General features: G+C 47.1%; 1 protein-coding gene across 2 annotated transcripts; it reads left to right on the top strand.

The window, feature by feature from the left end:
* Positions 1–304: 304 nt before the first annotated feature.
* On the top strand, positions 305–23,376 carry LOC121567892 (RILP-like protein 1). Of its 2 annotated transcripts, none has more exons than XM_041878253.2 (8): positions 305–1,047; positions 10,045–10,177; positions 13,376–13,497; positions 15,518–15,706; positions 21,473–21,642; positions 21,801–21,923; positions 22,138–22,236; positions 23,132–23,376. In XM_041878253.2, the coding sequence occupies exons 1-8, from the start codon at positions 679–681 to the stop codon at positions 23,262–23,264; spliced, it is 1,338 nt and encodes a 445-aa protein (XP_041734187.1). In that variant the 5' UTR covers positions 305–678; the 3' UTR covers positions 23,265–23,376. The 2 variants fall into 2 exon arrangements, with proteins under 2 accessions (XP_041734187.1, XP_041734188.1); XM_041878254.2 differs by having other exon boundaries at positions 10,048–10,177.
* Positions 23,377–25,526: the final 2,150 nt, after the last annotated feature.

Raw genomic sequence — 25,526 nt, forward strand, 5'->3', positions numbered from 1 at the left:
TGCTTTCCAAACTGATTGTCATGTCAATGAAGTAAATGTGGGTGCATCATTGTGTCCTTTTGATTGTATTTGATCTATTTAGTTTGTTCTATTCTGATACCTATTCCGACTGTTAAACAACAGTACAGCATCCTCGATCGTTTCCCATGCCGTCAGAGGAAATCCAATTTGTATGCTCGGACTGTCTAATGCATAACTGTACGGTCGACCTAGCATACCAGTGTAACAGTACGCTATGTTATGTGGTTCTAGAAGAGAAGCTCACTCCTATTACATTAGTCAGGAAAGTAGGAGGGTTCTTGAATGGTAAACAAGCCGAGCAGAGAGAGGGGGCTGAAATATGGGCGTCCAGTCGACAGTACACTGTTTGATTTTAATTGGGCGTCATATTAATGTTCTAGACTAGGGGTAGGCAAAATGTGTGACGCGTCCTCGAATGAGGTTCAAATTAGAACGGGCTTGTTATAGTCAGGATGACCAAGCATGCAACTCAGTCAAATTCGAGCATAGGGTGACGAATAATGCATACCGTTTAGATGCAGCAGTATATCGCGGTGTAGATAAGACACCTGTTTATTGTGAAAACACTTTCGCTTTGCGTTTCGACTCTTTCGCGGGGGAACTGTCATTTCACGGTGAGAACATCCTTTTTATTTCTGGGTTTCGATAGTAACGTGCATGCATACTGGTGCAAACATGCAGAATGATTGCGATAGAAACGATCAAAAGCAAGACGTCAAGAAGACAGAGGGGTGTTTTGAAAGGACACGTTCAGCATTAACTGTGGATGACGTATACGAAATAGCTAAATTGATTGGCTCGGAAGTGGAAAAACTTATTGACCGCTACGGTAAAGAGAGCGTCACAGTACTGGTGCCTAAAATAGTCAAAGTTTTAGAGCTTTTGGAGAGCTTCGCCTTGCTGAACCATGCACACAAGTCAAAAGAAGAAGAATTACTTAAAGCATTCGAAACGCTACATGTACAGAAACAGAAGACGAGATCTGTGAAAGAATGCGAAGAAAGCAGCAAGTACGAAATACAGCGGGTGAGTCGATGGTAACAACATGGTAGTAACATGGGGACCGATAATCCCTCCAGTGACGTATCGTGTCAATTAGCGGATTGTAACAACACTGACGATATGTGATTTGGGGTTGCTGCTACATTGTAGCAATTAAATTGTTTTTACGGCTAGGCTACAATTTAACAACTATGCTACTCGCTGCACGTCAGTATGCCACGTTATTCATCATGCCCATTTAGTGGCAAGTGACAGCTCACCATATATATTTGGTATCTGTGTGACGTAGATTGTAGACCTACCACTGGCAACTATTCCCCCACATAGAGAAGGCTACATTTTAATTGTATTAGTAGCCTAAACGAAATGTAGCCTGTATGTCGTTTTTGTTATGTAACATCATGGAATGGTGTGTTCAGAATGGACGCTCGTAGTGTCGTTATGATGTCCCTCTTGTGTTTTTCTTGACAGATCGCTACATTTGCCACAGTATGTGAATGGTATATTTAAGCAATAAGTCCCGAGGAGGTGCGGTATATTGCCAATATATATGCCTGGACACAGCCCTTATCCGTGGTCTATTGGCCATATATCACAACTCCCTGAAGTGCCTTATTGCTATTATAAACTGGTTACCAACCTAATTAGACCAGTAAAAATACATGTTTTGTCATACCCATGGTATATGGTCTGATATACCACGGCTGTCAGCCAATCAGCATTCAGGGCTCAAACCACCCAGTTTATAATAGCTTATTTTGAGGTGGTTCGATTATAAAACATTTTTCACGGTTTTCGATTTCAGTTTCGATAAAAAAAAAATACATTAAATGCACTATGCATTACATGGGTTGAATGCTGTAACAATGCAGAATAAAACTATCAGCAAGTCCCATGTAATGGATGATGGTCATTGTAGTTCATTATCACATTTTCTGCAATAAACTATGTAGAATATTGGCCTGTTGGCAATTACAACTCTCTAGTACATCGCACTGTTCGGGCTTGATCTGATTTATCTCTGGAGAAACTGTGCATTGTACAGTTTTTAATATAAAATAACCCAGGCTATATCTCAGTAGAATTTGGGAAATCACTGTTATCTCTTCCGTGATCTCAAAGGTCATAGATTTGATATAAGAAGAAACAGTATGTTGGTACTTCCGCTTGGCCCATATACAGTGGGGAAAAAAAGTATTTAGTCAGCCACCAATCGTGCAAGTTCTCCCACTTAAAAAGATGAGAGAGGCCTGTAATTTTCATCATAGGTACACGTCAACTATGACAGACAAAATGAGAAAAAAAATCCAGAAAATCACATTGTAGGATTTTTAATGAATTTATTTGCAAATTATGGTGGAAAATAAGTATTTGGTCACCTACAAACAAGCAAGATTTCTGGCTCTCACAGACCTGTAACTTCTTCTTTAAGAGGCTCCTCTGTCCTCCACTCATTACCTGTATTAATGGCACCTGTTTGAACTTGTTATCAGTATAAAAGACACCTGTCCACAACCTCAAACAGTCAAACTCCAAACTCCACTATGGCCAAGACCAAAGAGCTGTCAAAGGACACCAGAAACAAAATTGTAGACCTGCACCAGGCTGGGAAGACTGAATCTGCAATAGGTAAGCAGCTTGGTTTGAAGAAATCAACTGTGGGAGCAATTATTAGGAAATGGAAGACATACAAGACCACTGATAATCTCCCTCGATCTGGGGCTCCACGCAAGATCTCACCCCGTGGGGTCAAAATGATCACAAGAACGGTGAGCAAAAATCCCAGAATCACACGGGGGACCTAGTGAATGACCTGCAGAGAGCTGGGACCAAAGTAACAAAGCCTACCATCAGTAACACACTACACCGCCAGGGACTCAAATCCTGCAGTGCGAGACGTGTCCCCCCTGCTTAAGCCAGTACATGTCCAGGCCCGTCTGAAGTTTGCTAGAGTGCATTTGGATGATCCAGAAGAGGATTGGGAGAATGTCATATGGTCAGATGAAACCAAAATATAACTTTTTTGGTAAAAACTCAACTCGTCGTGTTTGGAGGACAAAGAATGCTGAGTTGCATCCAAAGAACACCATACCTACTGTGAAGCATGGGGGTGGAAACATCATGCTTTGGGGCTGTTTTTCTGCAAAGGGACCAGGACGACTGATCCGTGTAAAGGAAAGAATGAATGGGGCCATGTATCGTGAGAATTTGAGTGAAAACCTCCTTCCATCAGCAAGGGCATTGAAGATGAAACGTGGCTGGGTCTTTCAGCATGACAATGATCCCAAACACACCGCCCGGGCAACGAAGGAGTGGCTTCGTAAGAAGCATTTCAAGGTCCTGGAGTGGCCTAGCCAGTCTCCAGATCTCAACCCCATAGAAAATCTTTGGAGGGAGTTGAAAGTCCGTGTTGCCCAGCGACAGCCCCAAAACATCACTGCTCTAGAGGAGATCTGCATGGAGGAATGGTGTCATGAGCCCTCTCACTCCACCGGGTTACCACCTTAATTTGCTTCCACTCTGCTCACCTCCCTCTCTCTACTCAGCCTAACTAGCTCCACCTGTCCCTGCTCTGCTCGGCTCTAATTACTCTGCCAGCTGCGCTGCATTACCCACTAACCTCTCCCAGTATTTAAGGCCCTGTCTTTCAGCTCTCCGGTGTCAGATCGTCTGCAAAGCTCACACCCGGAACCTGTTTGCTCGCGCTTCTGGCTCACCCTGGTTTTGTGACCCCGGACCTGCCTGTTTTTTGGATACTCTTCTGCCTCAGGAGATCCAGACCTGCTTCTGCCATTACGACTCCTGACTACTCTTCAATCCCGGTAACTCTGACCAGCCTTCTGCCTTGCTACTACGTATTTTGGATTTCCCTTGAACTGTACTGCTGCCTGGTTTCATTCCGCCCTGTTGTGTCTGTGTCTCCCCCCAGGACTTCTGGACCACCCACCACCGGCTTCATAGGACGCATCGCTGCCACTGGGGGGGCACAGACCCAGCGCATTGGGACGGGATCCCTGTTACCCCTGGAGCCTTCATTCACTCCCTACTTCCCTTTTCCCTTAAGTTTAATAAACTTTCTGGTGTGACGCAATTGTGGTCCTCTGGTGCGTCTGTCTGAACCGTGACAGTACGATCTGACCATTATGGACTCAGCGCACACTTTCCCCGACATGGAAACCGATGAGCATGAGCAGCAGTTCCAGCAGCAGCAACAACAACTCGCCATGATCATTCAACTCCTCACCAACCTTACCCCAGCCAGTCTGCCCACCAGCCCAGCCCCCGAGTTACCTGCCCCGGTCATTGCAGCCGCTGCTCCGAACCCAAGATTGGAAACCCCGAGCGGTTCAACGGCGATTCAACCCAGGTCCGGCCATTCCTGACTAGCTGCCGACTTCAGTTCTCCTTGCAGCCAAGGACCTTCGCCACGGAGGGGCTAAAGTTGGGTATGCCATCACTCACCTGACGGGCCGAGCTCGACTCTGGGGAACAGCAGAGTTCGAACGTCAAACCCCCGCATGTGCAACCTTCGACCTGTTTGCTGAGGAGATGCTGAAGGTGTTTGACCTGGATTCACCCACCGCAGAGGCGTCTCGTGAACTGTTCAGTGATTCGACAAGGCAGACGTACAGTCGCAGACCATTCCATCGACTTCCGAACCCTGGCTAGACGAAGTTCTTGGAACACACCATCGTTGGTGGACGCGTTCTTCCATAGTTTGGCTGACTATATCAAGGACGAGTTGGTCTCCCATGAACTGCCTTCCACTCTTGATGAAGCCATCGCACTGACTGTCAGGATCGACAGAAGGATACAGACCCGTCGTCGTGAGAGGGGGCGCCAAGGTCCACCTACTACCGGCATTCGGAGAGATCCGACTGGGCTCCTGTCATCTACTGCCACTCACCCAGGTCAGCTTGATCAGTCTGAGCCTATGGAGATTGGGCGAGCCTCCCTCACTCCTGCAGAGCGCCAGCGCCGCTTCACCTCAAACCTCTGCCTCTATTGTGGAGGTGATGGACATCGTGTGGTAACCTGCCCTTTAAAGGGCCGAAGCTCACCGGGCGTAGGGGGAGTCCGGTTGAGTTCAATGACCATCCAGTCCTCCGACCGCAAACCCCTGCTGCAAGTTCACCTCCGCCTCTCTGACTCAACTCACACCCTGGCTGCTCTGGTGGATTCTGGCGCCGAAGCCAACATAATGGACATCAAGCTGGCACGCCAACTGGGACTGGAGAACCTCCGTTTGACACCTCCTATTCCTGCCCGGGCACTGGACGGACACTTACTCGGATCGGTCACTCATGTCACGGCCCCGGTCTCGATGGGTCTGTCCGGAAACCATCAAGAAACTATCCAGTTTCACCTGCTCCCCTCTCCAGGCCAACCCCTCATCCTGGGTTACCCATGGCTCCGCCCGGCACAACCCTCAGCTCGACTGGGTGACCGGGGTGATCAGGGAGTGGGGAGAGGACTGCCACCGAACCTGCCTGCTTGCTGCCGCACTACCCCCTCGGCCAGTACCTACTAACTCCGCTCCTGACCTCTCCAATGTCCCAGAATGCTACCATGGTCTCAGAGAGGTGTTTAACAAAGCAAGAGCCACATCTCTGCCCCCTCACCGACCGTGCGACTGTGCCATCGACCTCCTCCCTGGAACAGCTCCTCCAAGGGGGTCGTCTTTATTCGTTGTCTGCTCCTGAAAGAAAGTCCATGGAGGACTACATCAATGGCTCTCTGTCCGCAGGATTAATCCGTTCATCTTCATCTCCTGCTGGTGCTGGCTTCTTCTTTGTGGGGAAGAAGGACGGATCTCTTCGCCCCTGCATCGACTACAGGGGACTCAACGACATCACAGTGAAAAACCGTTACCCTCTGCCTCTGCTCACCTCTGCTTTTGAGTTGCTCCAGGGAGCCACTGTTTTTACCAAGTTGGATCTCAGAAACGCTTACCACCTAGTGCGGATCCGGGAGGGAGATGAATGGAAAACCGCATTCAATACACCAACAGGCCACTACGAGTATCTGGTTATGCCTTTTGGCCTCACCAATGTCTCCTGCTGTGTTCCAGGCTCTAGTGAATGATGTACTGCGGGACATGTTAAACAAGTTTGTCTTCGTTTACCTGGATGACATCTTAATTTACTCCAGAAACCTGTCTGAACACACCCGCCATGTCCAGCAAGTCCTTCATCGTCTTCTGGAGAATTCCCTCTACGCCAAGGCAGAGAAATGTGAGTTTCACGTCAAGACAGTGGCCTTCCTGGGGTACATAGTGGCAGAAGGAAGTATCCAAATGGATCCTGCCAAAGTATCAGCAGTCACTTCATGGCCAGTTCCGGAGAACAGAAAGAAGCTGCAACAGTTTCTGGGGTTTGCTAACTTCTATAGGAAGTTTATCCGGAACTACAGTACCGTTGCTGCCCCTCTCACTGCTCTAACCAGCACCAAGCAACCCTTCACCTGGACCCCAGCAGCCGACAAAGCCTTCAGTACCCTCAAGGTGAGGTTCACCTCCGCTCCCATCCTCCAGATGCCTGATGTGGACCGGCAATTCATTGTGGAGGTGGACGCCTCGGATGTGGGAGTTGGTGCTGTGATTTCTCAGTGGGCTGCGGAGGATAGGAAGCTCCATCCCTGTGCCTTTTTCTCACGTCGGTTGTCCCCCTCTGAGTGCAATTACGACATAGGTAACCGTGAGCTGCTGGCTGTGAAACTTGCCTTGGAGGAGTGGCGTCACTGGCTGGAGGGGTCCACCATTCCATTTCTCGTTTGGACCGATCATAAGAACTTGGAGTACATCCGCACGGCCAAACGGTTGAACTCCAGGCAGTCCCGCTGGGCCCTGTTCTTCACCAGGTTTAATTTCACTCTGTCATACCGGCCTGGATCACGCAACACCAAGCCAGACGCCCTCTCCCGTCAATTCCAGAAGGATGACACCCCCTCCAAGGACCCTGTGTCGATTCTGCCAAGTCCCTGCATCAGTTGCAGCTCTGACCTGGGCTGTTGAGGAACAGGTGCTGGAGGCTCTCCGTAACCAGCCAGGTCCCAGCACTTGCCCAGCTGACCGCCTTTTTGTCCCCGAAGACCTGAGGTCCCAGGTCATTCAGTGGGGACATGACTCCCGCCTAGCTTGTCACCCTGGCTCCACCCGCACTTACAACCTGCTCGCCCAGAGGTTCTGGTGGCCCTCTCTGAGGAAGGATGTACGGGGAATTCGTCCAAGCCTGCCCCATCTGCAACCAACACAAGTCGTCCTGCCAGCCCCCAGCCGGATTGCTGCAGCCCCTGCCTGTGCCCAGACGTCCCTGGTCTCACATCGCCCTTGACTTTGTCACGGGGCTGCCCCCCTTCAAGTGGCATGACCGTCATTCTCACCATCGTTGACCGTTTCAGCAAGATGGCACACTTCATTCCCCTCCCCAAGCTCCCAACCGCCAAGGAGACCGCCCAGGTGGTCCTGGAACACGTCTTCCGGATCCACGGACTGCCAAGGGATGTTGTTTCTGACCGTGGTCCACAATTCTCCTCCGCTTTTTGGAAGGAGTTCTGTCACCTGCTGGGAGCCACAGTCAGTCTGACTTCCGGATTCCATCCCCAATCCAATGGGCAGTCAGAGCGGGCTAATCAGGAGCTCGAGAAGGCACTGCGATGCATGACTTCACGCAACCCCCACTCCTGGTCGCAGCAATTGACATGGGTGGAGTACGCACACAATTCTCTGACCTGCTCTGCCATCGGTATGTCCCCTTTCCAATGTGTTTATGGATACCAGCCTCCTCTATTTGCCAGCCAGGAGGAGGAGGTTACTTGCCCATCTGCACTTGCTTTTGCCCGTCGATGTCGCCGCACCTGGTCACAAGCCCGAGCCACACTCCTCAGGTCCGTTGCCAGCTACACTACCGGGGCCAACCGTCGGAGAATTCCTGCTCCCACCTACCATGTTGGTCAAAGGGTGTGGTTGTCATCGAAGAACCTGCCACTCAGGGTGGAGTCGCAGAAGCTGGCACCTCGGTTCATTGGCCCATTCCCTATCATAAGAGTGATTAGCCCAACTGCTGTCCGGCTCCAACTGCCTAATTCCCTGAGGGTGCACCCCACTTTCCATGTGTCTAAGATTAAGCCCATCCATGAGAGTCCGCTGGTCCCTGCTGCGCCTGGTCCTCCTCCTCCACGGCTCGTCGATGGTGGTCTGGTTTACACCGTCCGCCGCCTGCTTCGGTCCAGACGGAGGGGTAGGGGTCTCCAGTACCTCATTGACTGGGAGGGCTATGGACCTGAGGAAAGGACCTGGGTGCCAGCTAGTCGGATTGTGGATAGGACTCTCATCACCGCTTTCCACCAACGGCATCCTGATCAACCTGCAATCCGTAGGGGCCGCCCCAGAGGGGTCCCTAACCGTCCGGCCCGCTCGGCTTCCTGTCCTGTGCCTGATCCTGTCTCGGGACCTGTCCCATCTCCCGACCACGGCCCTCCGGCTTCCTCCGAGGATGAGGACGTTCACTCGGACCGTTCGGAGGAGTTCTAGCCCTCCTCCGGCTCCCCTCCTCCCGCCCGGCGTGGTGTTGCTCTTGGGACTTCTGGGGCCGTCCCTTGGGGGGTTCTGTCATGAGCCCTCTCACTCCACCGGGTTACCACCTTAATTTGCTTCCACTCTGCTCACCTCCCTCTCTCTACTCAGCCTAACTAGCTCCACCTGTCCCTGCTCTGCCTCGGCTCTAATTACTCTGCCAGCTGCGCTGCATTACCCACTAACCTCTCCCAGTATTTAAGGCCCTGTCTTTCAGCTCTCCGGTGTCAGATCGTCTGCAAAGCTCACACCCGGAACCTGTTTGCTCGCGCTTCTGGCTCACCCTGGTTTTGTGACCCCCGGACCTGCCTGTTTTTGGATACTCTTCTGCCTCAGGAGATCCAGACCTGCTTCTGCCATTACGACTCCTGACTACTCTTCAATCCCGGTAACTCTGACCAGCCTTCTGCCTTGCTACTACGTATTTTGGATTTCCCTTGAACTGTACTGCTGCCTGGTTTCATTCCGCCCTGTTGTGTCTGTGTCTCCCCCAGGACTTCTGGACCACCCACCACCGGCTTCATAGGACGCATCGCTGCCACTGGGGGGGGCACAGACCCAGCGCATTGGACGGGATCCCTGTTACCCCTGGAGCCTTCATTCACTCCCTACTTCCCTTTTCCCTTAAGTTTAATAAACTTTCTGGTGTGACGCAATTGTGGTCCTCTGGTCGTCTGTCTGAACCGTGACAAATGGGCCAAAATACCAGCAACAGTGTGTGAAAACCTTGTGAAGACTTACAGAAAACGTTTGACCTGTGTCATTGCCAACAAAGGGTATATAACAAAGTATTGAGAAACTTTTGTTATTGACCAAATACTTATTTTCCACCATAATTTGCAAATAAATTCATTAAAAATCCTACAATGTGATTTTCTGGATTTTTTTCCCTCATTTTGTCTGTCATAGTTGACGTGTACCTATGATGAAAATTACAGGCCTCTCTCATCTTTTTAAGTGGGAGAACTTGCACAATTGATGGCTGACTAAATACTTTTTTCCCCCACTGTATCTCCTACAGCTTTCACTACACCACATGTCTATGCACCACACACATTCTTCCACACACCACACCATGAGCCCTGCTCATCCCAACACGTTGTTTCTGTTTCTGACTACACTGTCTGTTATTGGTCTTGTTGGTATCTTGTTTTTATAATGGAGGTCACCATAACACGTGAAATGAAAGTTATAAACACGGGCGTCTTAGGCACGCTTGTTTTTCTCTTTCACTTGGAACATTCATCAGCTAGAACTCAGTAGCTATCAATATCTTTGCTTTAATTAGGAGCCTATTCTTCCTCACCACCAAGTACCTGTAGACTCCTCTGGTTGTGGGCAATGAGTTCACTAGAAGTCAATGGTTATGGGTACCATATAAATAGAATGGGTATGCTGTGTGTCTCCTCCTGACCCAGAGTCAGTGACAGCTCCTCCTTGTCCCCCAGCAGGAGGTGCAGCAGCAGGAGCAGGCGGAGAAGCAGAGGAGGAGGTGCGAGGAGCTGCAGGCCCAAGTGTTACATCTACAGACGGAGAATCAGGAGTTACAGAGCTGCCTGAGGGGCAACCATGCCCAGGAAGGTTGGTTTAAAACACATAAACACACGTACACACACATGATTGGTTTAAACAGCTGCCTTAAGGGCAACGATACCTAGGGAGGTTGGTTGATATAGAACAGCCTTAGAGACACAGCCGGCTGAGGGGCAACCATGCTCAGGAAGGTTAGTTTAAACATCTGCCTTAGGGGCAACCATGCTCAGGAAGGTTAGTTTAAACATCTGCCTTATGGTCAACCATGCACAGGAAGGTTAGTTTAAACATCTGCCTTAGGGGCAACCCGGCTCAGGAAGGTTAGTTTAAACATCATTACCCTTTCTGTTGCACATAATATATCACACACCTCTTAGAAACAATCCCCTTCTCACATGTGTGTATGCAAACATACTACCCACCACATTACATTACATTTACATTTTAGTCATTTAGCAGACACTCTTATCCAGAGAGACTTACAGTTAGTGAGTGCATACATTATTTTTTTATTACTGGCCCCCCGTGGGAATCAAACCCACAACCCTGGCGTTGCAAACGCCATGCTCTACCAACTGAGCTACATCCCTGCCGGCCATTCCCTCCCCTACCCTGGACGACGCTGGGCCAATTGTGCGTCGCCCCATGGGTCTCCCGGTCGCGGCCGGTTACGACAGAGCCTGGATTCGAACCAGGATCTCTAGTGGCACAGCCACTGTGCCACTCGGGAGGCCACTCATCTCCCTCTCGGATACGTACCAGGTTGTACGCACTCCTGAGATCTAATTTAGTGAAGAAGCGCGCTCCATGCAATGACTCAACCACTGATGGAATGAGGGGGAGAGGATAACTAAATCTAATCGTCTCCTTGTTCAGTGGTCGATAGTCAATGCACGGGCGCAGACCGCCGTCTTTCTTCTTCACAAAAAAGAAACTTGAGGAGGCGGGTGAAGTGGAGGGACGTATGTACCCCTGGTGCAGGGACTCGGTGACGTATGTTTCGATAGCCTCCGTCTCCGCCTGCGACAGAGGATACTCATGGGCGGCGCACAATTGGCCCAGCGTCGTCCAGGGTAGGGGAGGGAATGGCCGGCAGGGATGTAGCTCAGTTGATAGAGCATGGCATTTGCAACGCCAGGGTTGTGGGTTCGATTCCCACGGGGGGCCAGTATAAAAACAAAAAAAAATGTATTCACTAACTGTAAGTCGCTCTGGATAAGAGCGTCTGCTAAATGACTAAAATGTAAATGTAAATGATACACATGACTCCTGGGAGGTACAGCGTCTACCCGAAGGTTTATTGCGCAATCCCCTGCCCGATGAGGTGGCAATTTAGTGCCAGATCATGGTATTCGGGGGGAATGCGCACGGTGGAGGCACCGTCTGGACTTTCCCTGACACTCTCGCGACCACCCTGTGAGAACCCTCTGCGGCCATGAGAAAGTGGGGTTGTGGAGTGCTAGCCACGGAATACCTAACACCACAGGGAAAACAGGAGAATCAATGATGGAAAAAGTGACCTGCTCACAATGCGTTTCCTGTGTGATCATGGTGACTGGTACCGTGACTTCCTTTATCAACCCGGACCCTAATGGTCGACTATCAAGTGCTCTGATGGGGCGTGGAATGGATAGGGGAACTAATGAAATGCCCTGGCGGCGTGCGAAAGTTTTATCCATAAAGTTCCCAGCTGCGCCTGAATCTACTAGCGCCTTACACTTGGGAACTCTCATGTAATCAGGGAAGTATATGGGTATGGTACAGTGCGCAGCAGAGGGCTCTGAACAAGTGTGGGTGCTCAATACCTGGGGTGATGTGAGAGTGCCCTGCCGGCCGCCTCCTGACCCAAAAGAGCGCTGACGACAACGTGTGGTGGAATGTTCCTTCGTGCCATCCGATTGCCACTGGCGCTCTCTCGGTGCGCGGTACCACCCAGCTCCATGAGCTCTGGATCCGCGTTGGTCGGGGCGGGAACGGGCAGACCTCCTCTAGGACGTCCTCTGGTTGCCAGCAGGTTATCCAGACGAATGGCCTTGTCCACCAGTTCGGTAAAAGACAAACTGGTGTCACGGCAGGCTAGCTCCCGTCGGACGTCCTCCCGTAGATGGCACCGGAACTGGTTGATCAGGGCCCGCTCGTTCCTGTTGCCAGAATCCGGAACTCCAGCGCGAACTCCTGTACTGTCCTCGTCCCCTGCCTCAAGTGGACCAGCCGCTCACCCGCCTCTCGACCCTCGGGCGGGTGATCGAAAACCGCCCGAAATAGGCGGGCAAACTCCCTGTAGTCCTCCAACGCGGCTCCTCCTTCTCTCCAAACCGCGTTGGCCCACTCCAGGGATTTCCCGAGAGGCAGGAAATGAGGACGGACACCTGCTCTCGATCTGATGGGCGCCGGCCTGACACTGGAGCAGTACAGCTCCAGTTGGAGAAGGAATCCCTGACATAGAGCCGGCGTCCCATCGAACGCCCGAGGTCGGGATATCTGGATCCCTCCGGGTGCTGTGATGTAGGTGGCTGGATCCGGTTCCTCTTCTCTCCAGGCGTTGGACGACCTGAAGAACCCGATCCATCGCTTCCCCCAAGCTGGCCAGCATAGTGGAATGTTCCTGGACCCTTGCCACTATTCCAGGCATGCGCTCCTCTCCTGCCGACTCCATAAAGGTGAGTGATTCTGTGATGAGGTGTGAATGACGTAGTCAGATGCAGGAGGTAAAACACCAAAATCCAGAGTTTATTCAGTGTACATGAATAAAGCACAGCAAGCGTCAAAACGAAACTAGCACAAGGGAAAAATCCACCTTGGCTACATACAAGGAAAGAGTAGCTCAACCGAGCTACTCACTCTCACAATGAACAATCACTCACAAAGGACAAGGGGGCAGAGGGAACACTTATACACAGACTAATGAGGGAATGAGTACCAGGTGTGTGTGATTGACAAGACAAGACAAATGGAGTGATGATAAATGGAGTGGTAGTGGCTAGTAAGCCGGTGACGACGAACGCCGAAACCGGCCCGAGCAAGGAGGAGGGGCAGCCTCGGCTGAATTCGTGACAGAAACAAGGAGGGACTTCCTGGACTTGTCCAATAAGAAACGGAAACATTAATTTCCATTTTACGTTGATATTATTTATATATATAAAAATATATATATAATTGTGCCCTAATGATGTTCTCTCTGATCCGTCTGTTGACCATTGAATACCCACAGTAACGATATTGCATTGTTGTGGTCCTGTGTTCCAGACCGTGTCCAACGGCAGGAGCGGGAGGTGATGCTGAAACTGAAGGTGGTGGTTGACAAGCAGAGAGATGAGCTGAGGGCCAAAGTACAGCAGATAGCCAGCGTTACTAAAGAGGTGGAGGCGGTAAGGACAAGAAGACTACATGTACAGTCCATCTGAATGCAAGTGTACCCAGACACGCTTCAGCTTGCACGCACGCACACACACACACACACACACACACACACACACACACACACACACACACACACACACACACACACACACACACACACAGACACACAGACACACACACACACCCCTGGGCACAGTGGCACAGTGATTGTATCCATACTCTGAAGGTCAGCCAATAGCCTGTCATGAGTGGGGAGGTGTCATAAACAGCCGATAGGAAGTCTGTCTCTCAGCAGTGAATCAGGGAGCAGTACGGCCTGGTATGGGAATTGCTCTGTCCACGACCGCAAGGCCCTCCAGCGGGTGGTGAAGATGGCCCAGTATATCACTGGGACCGTGCTCCCACCCATCCAGGACATCTACTCGAAACAGTGCCTGAGGAAGGCCCGCAGCATCATCAAGGACCCCACAAACCTCAACCACGAGCTGTTCACTATCTCACCGTCGGGCAGATGGTATCAGAGCATGATATCTGATACCAACAGGCTCAGAGACAGTTTCTATCTACAAGCCATCAGACTGCTGAACACTTGAACTGGACTGACCACCTGCTCTGATTCTCTGCACCTTAGCACACATGCACTCACTCACGCACACACCCACACAGACACACACACACACACACACACACACACACACACACACACACACACACACACACACACACACACACACACACACACACATATATATACACTGAGTGTACAAAACATTAGGAACACCTCCCTGATATTGAGTTGCACCCCCTTTTGCCCTCAGAACAGCCTCAATTCGTCGAGCATGGACTCTACAAGGTGTCGAAAGCGTTCCACAGGGTTGCTGGCCCATGTTGACTCCAATGCTTCCCACGGTTGTGTCAAGTTGGCTGGATGTCCTTTGGGGGGTGGACCATTCTTGATACACACGGGAAACTGTTGAGCGTGAAAAACCCAGCAGCGTTGCAGTTCTTCACACACTCAAACCGGTGCGCCTGGCACCTACTACCAAACCCCTTTCAAAAGCAATTAAATATTTTGTCTTTCCCATTCACCCTCTGAATAGCACACATACACAATCCATGTCTCGTTAACCTGTCTCCTCCACTTCATCTACGCTGATTTAAGTGGATTTAACAAGTGACATCAATAAGGGATCATAGCTTTCACCTGGATTCACCTGGTCAGTCTATGTCAAAGAAAGAGTTCCTAATGTTTTGTACGCTCAGTGTACATTCATGTTACACACACATCCCAACTGCTACTACCAGACTCTTATTATGATCGCTAAATACTGCACAATTTAAACACTTGCCACCCAATCCCCCCTTCCCCAAAACATGTGTAAATATTGGACTATAAATGGTGTATTATACTTACGCTAAAATGTTTATTCTATTCTACTGAGCCATTTACTTTATGTTCATATTCTTATATTTTCTTATTTCTTATTGTTGTTGCATTGTTGAGGAGGAACCTGCAAGTATGCATTTAATTTGACGGGGTATACCATGTGTATCCTGTACATACGACTAATAAAACTTGAAACTGAAACAGTACTGGCATAATAGTCATGGTTATTGGTTTGTGCTGAGCATCACCTTGGAGACATGTCTGGGCCATGACTCCACTCCCCTATTCACAGCAGCTCTCTCTGTCACAGAGTAATGGTTTTAAACTCCAGCTCGAGCTGGGTGAGTTTGTTTATGTTTCTAGGCTTTTCAGCTTACCTAGAGATGTGGGCCTCCTCAATTAAGTTTGCTGAAAATGATGCTTGAACGTGTTTTTCTGTTCATGGGAGTAACCAGTGTTGTCCCCCTGTGTTTGTGTAATATGGTCTCCCCTTACTCCCATTGAGTCCCTTCACCCCCAACAAGGCCCACTATGATATTTGGCATATCATATAATCGGCCTGGATGTGTATGCGTGTGTATGTATGTAATGTGAGTGTTATATTAGGGTGTTTTTTCATACCTGTGTGTGTGTGTGTGCAGCTGCAGGAGCATTTGGAGCGCTTCATGAAGATGAATGGGGAGCTGAGACACAAGCAGAGCATCGTCACGGCCCAGGTGAAGGGTGCTGTGGAGAGGAAGGCTGACATGGAGGCAGACCTCCGAGAGAAACAGAAAGAGATAGAACGCCTCACCATCCAGCTGGAAAAGGCCAACGCTGCTGCTGGCACAGTAAGAAGTGTGTCTGTGTGTTTGTCCCTTGTTGAAAAAGCAAGCATTAATTTCCATTTTTGAATTGGCCTTGGACCTCATATTATATTTAAGCAAAAATGCCAGAGGGGGTGTGGTATGTTGGCCATATACCTCAAACCCCTAAGGTGCCTTATTGCTATTATAAACTGATTATCAACATAAATAGAACAGTAAACATGTATTCTTGAGTCATACCCATGGTATACTGTCTGATATACACACAGCTGAAATGCTGTTTCAGCCAATCAATGTCCAGGACCCAAAGTACCCCATTTATAATACTACATAAGCATTAGTCATCCAGAGTGGTGTATTCTGACTCACTTTACTGACTTGTTTGTTACACCTTGTCGTCATTTCTCTAGATAACTTTTAGTGTCCTGCCCTCTCCCTCAGTTTATTTTGTAGCTGAACTTTAATCTTTAAACATTTGTCACTGTCCTCTCTCTGCCGAGTCTTACACTTGGCCTTTGTTTTCTCTAAACTCTTCTACCTGTAAAAGAAGCTGTAGCCATTTTGAAATATTTGTTATAACTAAGATAAGAGAAACTAAGGTCATATCCGTGACTTCTCTCTCTGACAAAGGAGTTAACTCATTGTTGTGAGAGGAAAACAGATACACCGTTGGCACAAGATGTGCATGTACAGTACATGTCAAAAGTTTGGACACACCTACTCCATGAAGGGTTTTCTTTATTTTTACTATTTTCTACATTGTAGAATAATAGTGAAGACATCAAAACTATGAAATAACACATATGGAATCATGCAGTAACCAAAAAAGTGTTAAACAAATCAAAATATAAATTATTGCCTTGATGACAGCTCTTGGCATTCTCTCAATCAGCTTCACCTGGAATGCTTTTCCAACAGTCTTGAAGGAGTTCCCATATATGCTGAGCACTTGCTGGCTGCTTTTCCTTCACTCTGCCGTCCGACTCATCCCAAACCATCTCAATTTGGTTAAGGTTGGGGAATTGTGGAGGCCAGGTCATCTGATGCAGCACTCCATCACTCTCCTTCTTGATACAATAGCCCTTACACAGCCTGGAGGTGTGTTGGGTCATTTTCCTGTTGAAAAACAAATGATAGTCCCACTAAGCCCAAACCAGATGGGATGGCGTATCGCTGCAGAATGCTGTGGTAGCCATGCTGGTTAAGTGTGCCTTGAATTCTAAATAAATCACAGACAGTGTCACCAGCAAAGCACATTTACATTTTACATTTTAGTCATTTAGCAGACGCTCTTATCCAGAGCGATTTACAGTTAGTGAGTGCATACATTTTTCATACTGGCCCCCCGTGGGAATCGAACCCACAACTCTGGCGTTGCAAACGCCATACTCTACCAACTGAGCTACACAGGGCAATAAAACCTTGCCTGGAAATGCAAGACACAGATGACTATAAGCACGATTAGCAGTCATACATTCTGTAGCACTCGATTGCTCCACATTGAACGGCCCACTCCTTTCAGACAAATTATGCAGTAGTGCTGCTGTAGTAATAACAAAATAATAAAAAAATAACAGCAAATATGATCACAAGAAGGGAAAAAACTAACACGCTTCACTTCAGAGTTCTGGTGCTGATAGGAACATGTTCTTTCCAAACTCTAAAAGCTAGGACTATGAATACTACATTTATCAAATACTCCAAGTGCAAGATATGTCCACAGTCCACTATCTTACCTAGATAGAAACAACTATGTTCTCAGAAATAAAAACTACTTCAGGCCAAACTGAGCTGCTTTGAACTTGTGGTCAAGTTCCTGGAGAATGTCAAGTTCGTGGCAGGGGAGTACTTCAAGTGTTTAAGTAACTATTGTTCACATTCACACTCAACCCAATCACTCTCACTCTCACACACACACACACACACACACACACGCACACACACACAAAAAAATATATATATATATATATATTCGCATAGTGGTCCTAAGGTTACTAATAGGATAGCCTGTACGACTTACAAGGACCAGCCTAGAAACACATTTGAGCCATGGCTGCCCTAAAGACACAGGTAGTAACATCTGGACCAGGGATAAAGCACACCAACCACTGGTCCACCAGAAAAACGGCAAGTAGCTTAGTGGTTAAGAGCGTTGTGGCAGTAACCGAAAGGTCGCTGGTTCTAATCCCCTGGCCGACTAGGTGAAAAATCTGTTGATGTACCCTTGAGCAAGTTGCTTAACTCTAATTGCTCATGTAAGTCGCTCTGGATAAGAGCGTCTGCTAAAAAAAATAAAAACAAGAGCCAAGCTATCAATAGGAAAATAAAAGGAAACCAAAAAGGAAACCGGAGGCATCAACTTTCACTGCGTGACAAGCAGAAACATATTAAGCTTAAGGAGTCACTAGACTTTTAAAAACACAGTTCATAGATTTAGTACAAAGGTACTAAAATGTATTGTAAGTTTAACATCTGAGTAATGCATGACTTAAAAGTCACCCCTTCAAAATAAAAGCTTGTCTAAGATTACACAAAAATATTCAGGTAAAGTCATGAGGAAAGCCAGCCAAAGCCTCGTGGGGGAAATAGACACACACGCACACACTCTTCAACCTCTATCTTGGAAATGCATATATTCAAGCAGCAATACAAAAAAATATCCATGAAGTATATACGCATATTCTCTGAAAAAAACAAATAATGTATGAAAACCTCTGCTATCATGTCTCTAAATACAAAACTTCTACCAATAACTTGCTTCAGTGTAACAAGAGAAGTCATTTTTCCTCTTTTCTTTTGTCTTTTTATCAGTCCTTTCAAAACAGGTTAAAATTTCAGTCCTCAGGTGTGAATGGTATGGATGACTGTCTTCTTTTCGTCGTTAAAATCGTTGTCTTTTTTTTCTCTCATATACTTGAAGAAGTTGTAAGCATGCAAGCCTCAGAGTGGGCAGAGGCGTTGACGGGGCGGGCTAGTGGCGGTGCTGAAGTCTTAGGCCAGGACCGGGAAGGCCTCTGGGTCGTCAACGTTGGGAACGGACAATCCACCCGGCTTTTCGGGTCGAACTCCCCCGGCCCGAGCCGGCCGGTCGGATCGGCCTCATCCTCCACTGCGGCCTCCCCGTCCTCCATGGGCTCCCCCACACCATAACACCTCCTCCTCCATGCTTTACGGTGGGAACTACACATACAGAGATCATCTGTTCACCCACACCGCCGCTCACAAAGACACGGCGGTTGGAACCAAAAATCTCAAATTTGGACTCCAGACCAAAAGACACATTTCCACCTGTCTAATGTCCATTGCTCGTGTTTCTTAGCCCAAGCGGGACTCTTCTTCTTATTGGTGTCCTTTAGTAGTGGTTTCTTTGCAGCAATTCATCCACGAAGGCCTGATTCACACAGTCCCCTCTGAACAGTTGATGTTGAGATTTCTGAGGCTGGTAACTCTGAACTTATCCTCTGCAGCAGAGGTAACTCTGGGTCTTCCATTCCTGTGGCGGTCCTCATGAGTGCCAGTTTCATCATAGCGCTTGATGGTTTTTGCGACTGCACTTGAAGAAACTTTCAAAGTTCTTGAAATGTTCCGTATTGACTGACCTCCATGTCTTAAAGTATTGATGGACTGTCGTTTTTCTTTGCTTATTTGAGCTGTTCTTGCCATAATATGGAGTTGGTCTTTTACCAAATAGAGCTATCTTCTGTATACCCCCTACAAATTCCACAAATTAACTTTTAAGAAGGCACACCTGTTAATTGAAATGCATTCCAGGTGACTACCTCATGAAGCTGGTTGAGAGAATGCCAAGAGTGTGCAAATATGTCATCAAGGCAAAGGGTGACTATTTGAAGAATCTAAAATCTAAAATATATTTTGATTTGTTTAACACTTTTTTCGTTACTACATGATTCCATATGTGTTATTTCATAGTTTTGATATCTTCACTATTATTCTACAATGTAAACAATAGTCAAATAAAGAAAAACCCTTGAATGAGTAAGTGTGTCCAAACTTTTGACTGGTAGTGTATGTATTGTCCACGTACAGTATTATGTGACTAAGAAGTCTTACTACAAGAAAAATGTTATTTTAACTTTGTAATAATCACACATACAGTGCATTCGGAAAGTATTAAAACCCCTTGACTTTTTCCACATTTTGTTAAGTACAGCCTAATTCCAAAATTGATTAAATTGTTTTTTCCCTAATCAAGCAGCACACAATACCCCATAATGACAAAGCAAAAACAGGTTACATTTTTTTTCTGCAAATGTATATAAATAAACAACTGAAATATCACATTTACATAAGTATTTAGACCCTTTACTCAGTACTTTGTTGAAGCACCTTTGGCAGCGTTTACAGCCTCGAGTCTTCTTGGGTATGATGCTACAAGCTTGGCACACCTGTATTTCGGGAGTTTCTCTCATTCTTCTCTGCAGATCCTCTCAAGATCTGTCAGGTTGGATGGGGAGCATCACTGCACAGCTATTTTCAGGTCTCTCCAGAGATGTTAGATTGGGTTCAAGTCTGGGCTCTGGCTGGGCCACTCAAGGACATTCAGAGAATTGTCCCAAAGCCACTCCTACGTTGTCTTGGCCGTGTGCTTCGGGTTCTTGTCCTGTTGGAAGGTGAACCTTCGCCCCAGTCTGAGGTCCTGAGCGCTCTGGAGCAGGTTTTCATGAAGGATCTCTCTGTACTTTGCTCCGTTCATCTTTCTCTCAATCCTGACTAGTCTCTCAGTCCCTGCCGCTGAAAAACATCCCCACAGTCAGACGCTGCCACCACCATGCTTCACCATAGGGATGGTGCCAGGTTTCCTCCAGACGTGACGCTTGGCATTCAGGCCAAAGAGTTCAATCTTGGTTTCATCAGACCAGAGAATCTTGTTTCTCATGATCTGAGATTCCTTTAGGTGCCTTTTGGCAAACTCCAAGCGGGAGTGGCTTCCGTCTAGCCACTCTACCATAAAATTGGTGGAGTGCTGCAGAGATGGTTGTCCTTCTGGAAGGTTCTCCCATCTCCACAGAGGAACTCTGGAGCTCTGTCAGAGTGACCATCGGGTTCTTGGTCACCTCCCTGACCAAGGCCCTTCTTCCCCGATTGCTCAGTTTGGCCGGGCGGCCAGCTCTAGGAAGAGTCTTGGTGATTCCAAACTTCTTCCATTTAAGAATGATGGAGGCCACTGTGTTCTTGGGGACCTTCAATGCTGCAGAATGTTTTGGTATCCTTCCCCAGATCTGTGCCTCAACACAATCCTGTCTTGGAGCTCTATGGACAATTCCTTCGACCTCATTGCTTGGTTTTTCCTCTGACATGCACTGTCAACTGTGGGACCTTATATAGACAGGTGTGTGCCTTTCCAAATCATGTCCAATCAATTGAATTTATCACAGGTGGACTCCAATCAAGTTGTAGAAACATCTCAAGGATGATCAATGGAAACAGGATGCACCTGAGCTTAATTTCGAGTATCATAGCAAAGGGTCTGGTATTTCTATTTTTTATTTGTAATACATTTGCAAACATTGTCGTTATGAGTTATTCTGTGTAGATTGCTGAGGGGAAAAAAATTATTTAATCCATTTTAGAATAAGGCTGTAACGTAACAAAATGTTAAAAAAGTAAAGGGATCTGAAAACTTTTTTTGGGAAAATTTCATAGAATGTGAAGTTCACTGAATGTGTTATACCAGGTGAACAACATTTTGTTTCCCTTTGCCATAAAACACAACTGTCATTACATGAACAAAATTGTGATAGTCCAGCTGTGTTTTCTCCACCCCAACAGGCCAGTCCGTGTAAGACAGAAGTGGACCTGACAGGCAAGCTGGTGATAGACCTGAAGGACCCCAACAGACCCTGTTTCACCAAACAGGAGGTCAGAGAGATGCTGACAGAGAGGAATGAGCTCAAAGCCAACCTGTTCCTGGTGCAGGAGGAACTCTCCTACTACCAGAGGTAGGTACTATAGGGTGTGTGTTTGTTTGTGTGTGTGTGTGTCGGGGGGGATATGAGTGTGTGTGTATGTGTTTACATGTTTGTTTGTTTGTGTTTGTCTAGTTTCATACCTGTGTGTGTATGTACTGACTTGTGTGTCATATGTGTCATCCACACAGGGAGATCCTGAATGATGAGCGGTGTCCAGGCTTCTTGCTGGAGGCAGTACGTTCTGCCATAAAGAAACAGAAAACTGTCATCAAGGCCAAGATGCTGGGCATGCCAGAGGACGAATGCAGCAGGTGACACTGACTCACACACACGGGTACACACACACACACACACACACACAGGTACTCACATATACACATGCGCGTACACACACACACACACACACACACACACACACACACACACACACAAAGACACAGTGCTAACTTTGTGGATGTGCTTTCGCGTACACACACACACACAAAGACACAGTGCTAACTTTGTGGATGTGCTTTCTTTGAACAGTGATGAGGAGAAAGCCCCCGTGTTTGAGAGGAGAGCAGAGACAGAAACCGAGACAGACAGCACTGACAGCAAACCACAAGAGTCTCGCATCAGGAACCTGTATGTACTACTGACCTGTTTTTACTCATGTAAACAACACATAGCTATTTACATACAGAAATGTAAACATGTTTAAAGCACATTTACAACATTCATAGAAACCCAATCAGAAGATAGTTCTATAAATTTGGTATGAATAGTTGCTTGTTACAATGTTGTTACTCTGGTAAACTGATGCAGGGCCTGGTTTTGTTGGAGAATTCCTGCAATAGCCTAATTTACAATGACAATGAGCCTCAGTTAACTATGCAGTGCCCTACCATAACCCTTACTCCAAGGCCACTGATTGTCTAGGCAAAGTTGAGGCAGGTCTGTGGTTGGTTAGACCGGTTTGGCTTCTTTCATAGGCCTCCAGCATCCGTGAATCATTCCATCAACTTGTTGCTATGTCTTGAATCCTGATTATATTGTCTGTCTGGTCTCCTGATAATACTGTTGAGTGTCTATGTTTACCTCTAGGCAGAAATACAAACACATGCTTCTGCTTTGTTCACTGTTCTGCTCTGTTTACCTTCAACCTATAGCTTTCACAGCACCTGCTGATGCCTCTGACTAAGCCCATTGAAATAAACATAGACTACTCCCCCTGCTGGTGTAAGCAGGGACTACCTCATATCTACAGAATGTAGTACTGTACTGCATGTAATCTCAGAAACCCTGACCAGAACCAAATTTCACATGCACGCTTACCGTTTAATGATCACGGCCGGTCACAAGACACTATGCGGCATATAACCTCAGACACTGTAGTAGTGTGTAGGAACTACTAGGAAGCAGAACAACTCAGTCTTTCAGACAATATCTCTGACCTGTGAACTGTGTTGTGTTGTCTCCTCTCCTGTGTGTAGCTTTAGTTTCTTCTGATAGCTGATCCTAGACCTGTGTTGTCTCCTAGCTTTGGCTTCCTGACCCGCTCAGGCAGCAACCACAGCAGCCGTAGTCCCAGTGAAAACAACGCTGCTTCTTCCTGGGAAATCATCGACGACTCCGAGACCACAGCGGAGACAGAACCCCAACAATCACCATGACAACCCTCAACACCCGTCCAACTACACTTATAATATATCATGCCATTTAGCAGACGCTTTTATCCAAAGCGACTTACAGTCATGTGTGCATAAATTTTTGCGTATGGGTGGTCCCGGGGATCGAACCCACTACCTTGGCGTTACAAGCGCCGTGCTCTACCAGCTGAGCTACAGAGGACCACACTTTCCATTCTGTTCGGTTTTCACTGGATGCTTTATACTCTTTAGGTCTCCATAGCAGCCCTAAGAAAGGAAGAGCATTCTCTCATGCCTTCCCTCTTTCTTTTTTATTACCCCCTCGTCCTTGCTCTACATAACTTTATCTTCCTCTCGCTCTTTCTCTTTCTCTCCCTCTGTTTCTCTCAGGAAAAGGTTCAGAATGGGGAAATGGCCAACTGTACACTTTGCATTGATAGTAACCATGCAGGACATTATTAAGAGAGAAATCTCTGTTGAATCTCTGAAGCAAATTTGTATTGAGATATTTTAATAAATAAGATGTATTTTGACAACAGCAATCGTTAGTAATTGCAGGAACACGTTTGTGCCACAAGAGGGCATCCTAACTATTAACAACCATAGTGGACTTCCATGTGTTTAACATTTTACCTAGTGTGTGTGTGTGTGTGTGTGTGTGTGTTTTTGTGCCATGCTTTGTGGTTGCTGTATTTCTTACAATCTGTCACGGACACGGACATGGTGTGAGTTATAGGGAACGTTTTGCAGTAAAGTACACTGTGCTGATTCTGACCCTGAATGTATTGCAACATAGTAACAGTAATTTATTGATTAGACTTTATATTCTTAACCATCAGCTCATCTCACATATTTGATAAGAATCCTATTATGAGTTCACGCATGTCTTCCCTAGGAACATGAATTGGGCATTGGGGTTGGTTGTTATGTATGTGTCTGCCAAGTGTGTGTGTGCGTGCGTGCGCGCCTGTCTGTCTGTGTGTGTGTGTTCACTGTGCGCCCCTGTACGTTGGTTGCTGTACTTACAGAGGAAGTGTGTGTTTCCTTGGAATGAAATGGTGTGTATGCTCTCAGTCTCCTATCATCTCACCATGTCATTAAACACACACACAGCAATGGCTGCCCCTGCCCCCTACCATACCTTATCGGTACTCAGACCTCTCAGCCTCTGATGAGGTTTTCTGACATTCTAAATGAATGCTGCTGGTGATAGTGTGGAACAACGTATTTTCCTACAACACTATGGACATTTGATTTTTGTAAGCATGACTGTTTTTAAATGGAGAAGCTTTTGTGCTACAAAAACTAAATAAATATTTGAAATGAAATCAGAAATGTGTAATGTGGGAGAATGTAAGTTGGGCTGTCAGCATACATCCATTTGCCAAGAGAACATCCCACTTCCGATCTAGGAAGGACAGTTTGGCTTTTTTTAACAACAAGGTGTTTGTATGTGTGTGTTTGTGTTTGTGAGGTATAGAAAGTACTGGTGAGGAAGACAGATGTGCCCAAATAAACTTGCAAACACACATACACACACCTACTGTACACTTTGCATTGACAATAACCGTGCAGGACATTATTAAGAGGGACTTTTTTAATGGATAATGTTTTTGTAATTTTTTAGTATTTGTATTCAACATTATAGTGATGTGTATGGTATGTAACCATCTACAACCAATCTCTGTTGAAGCAAATTTGTATTGAGATATTTGAACAAATAAATATTTTTTGCCAAAGATATTGAGATGTATTTTGACCACAGCGATCATTAGTAATTGCAGGAACACGTTTATGCCACAAGAGGGCATCCTAACTATTAACAACCATAGTGGACTTCCATGTGTTTAACATTTTACCTAGTGTGTGTGTGTGTGTGTGTGTGTGTTTTTGTGCCATGCTTTGTGGTTGCTGTATTTCTTACAATCTGTCACGGACACGGATATGGTGTGAGTTATAGGGAACGTTTTGCAGTAAAGTACACTGTGCTGATTCTGACCCTGAATGTATTGCAACATAGTAACAGTCATTTATTGATTAGACTTTATATTCTTAACCATCAGCTCATCTCACATATTTGATAGGGTCCGATTATGAGTTCAATCATGTCTTCCCTAGGACCATGAATTGGGCATTGGGGTTGGTTATGTGTGTGTTGTGTGTGTTGTGTGCTCGTCTGTCTGTGTGTTCACTGGGGCACCAGCCCCCCGGTTGCTGTACTTACAGAGGAAGTATGTATTTCCTTGGGGGGAAATGGGAGATTGTGTGTGTCTGCCGTCACTCTCC

The sequence above is a fragment of the Coregonus clupeaformis genome, chromosome 6 (assembly GCF_020615455.1).
Source record: "Coregonus clupeaformis isolate EN_2021a chromosome 6, ASM2061545v1, whole genome shotgun sequence".
Lineage (NCBI taxonomy): Eukaryota > Metazoa > Chordata > Actinopteri > Salmoniformes > Salmonidae > Coregonus > Coregonus clupeaformis.

Excerpts from the sequence above, each read along its gene's own strand:
- LOC121567892 (XM_041878253.2), top strand. The coding sequence starts at position 679 with ATGCATACTGGTGCAAACATGCAGAATGATTGCGATAGAAACGATCAA. Across the intron at positions 1,048-10,044 it reads GCAAGTACGAAATACAGCGG|CAGGAGGTGCAGCAGCAGGA; the intron begins GTGAGTCGATGG and ends CTTGTCCCCCAG. Across the intron at positions 10,178-13,375 it reads GGGCAACCATGCCCAGGAAG|ACCGTGTCCAACGGCAGGAG; the intron begins GTTGGTTTAAAA and ends CCTGTGTTCCAG.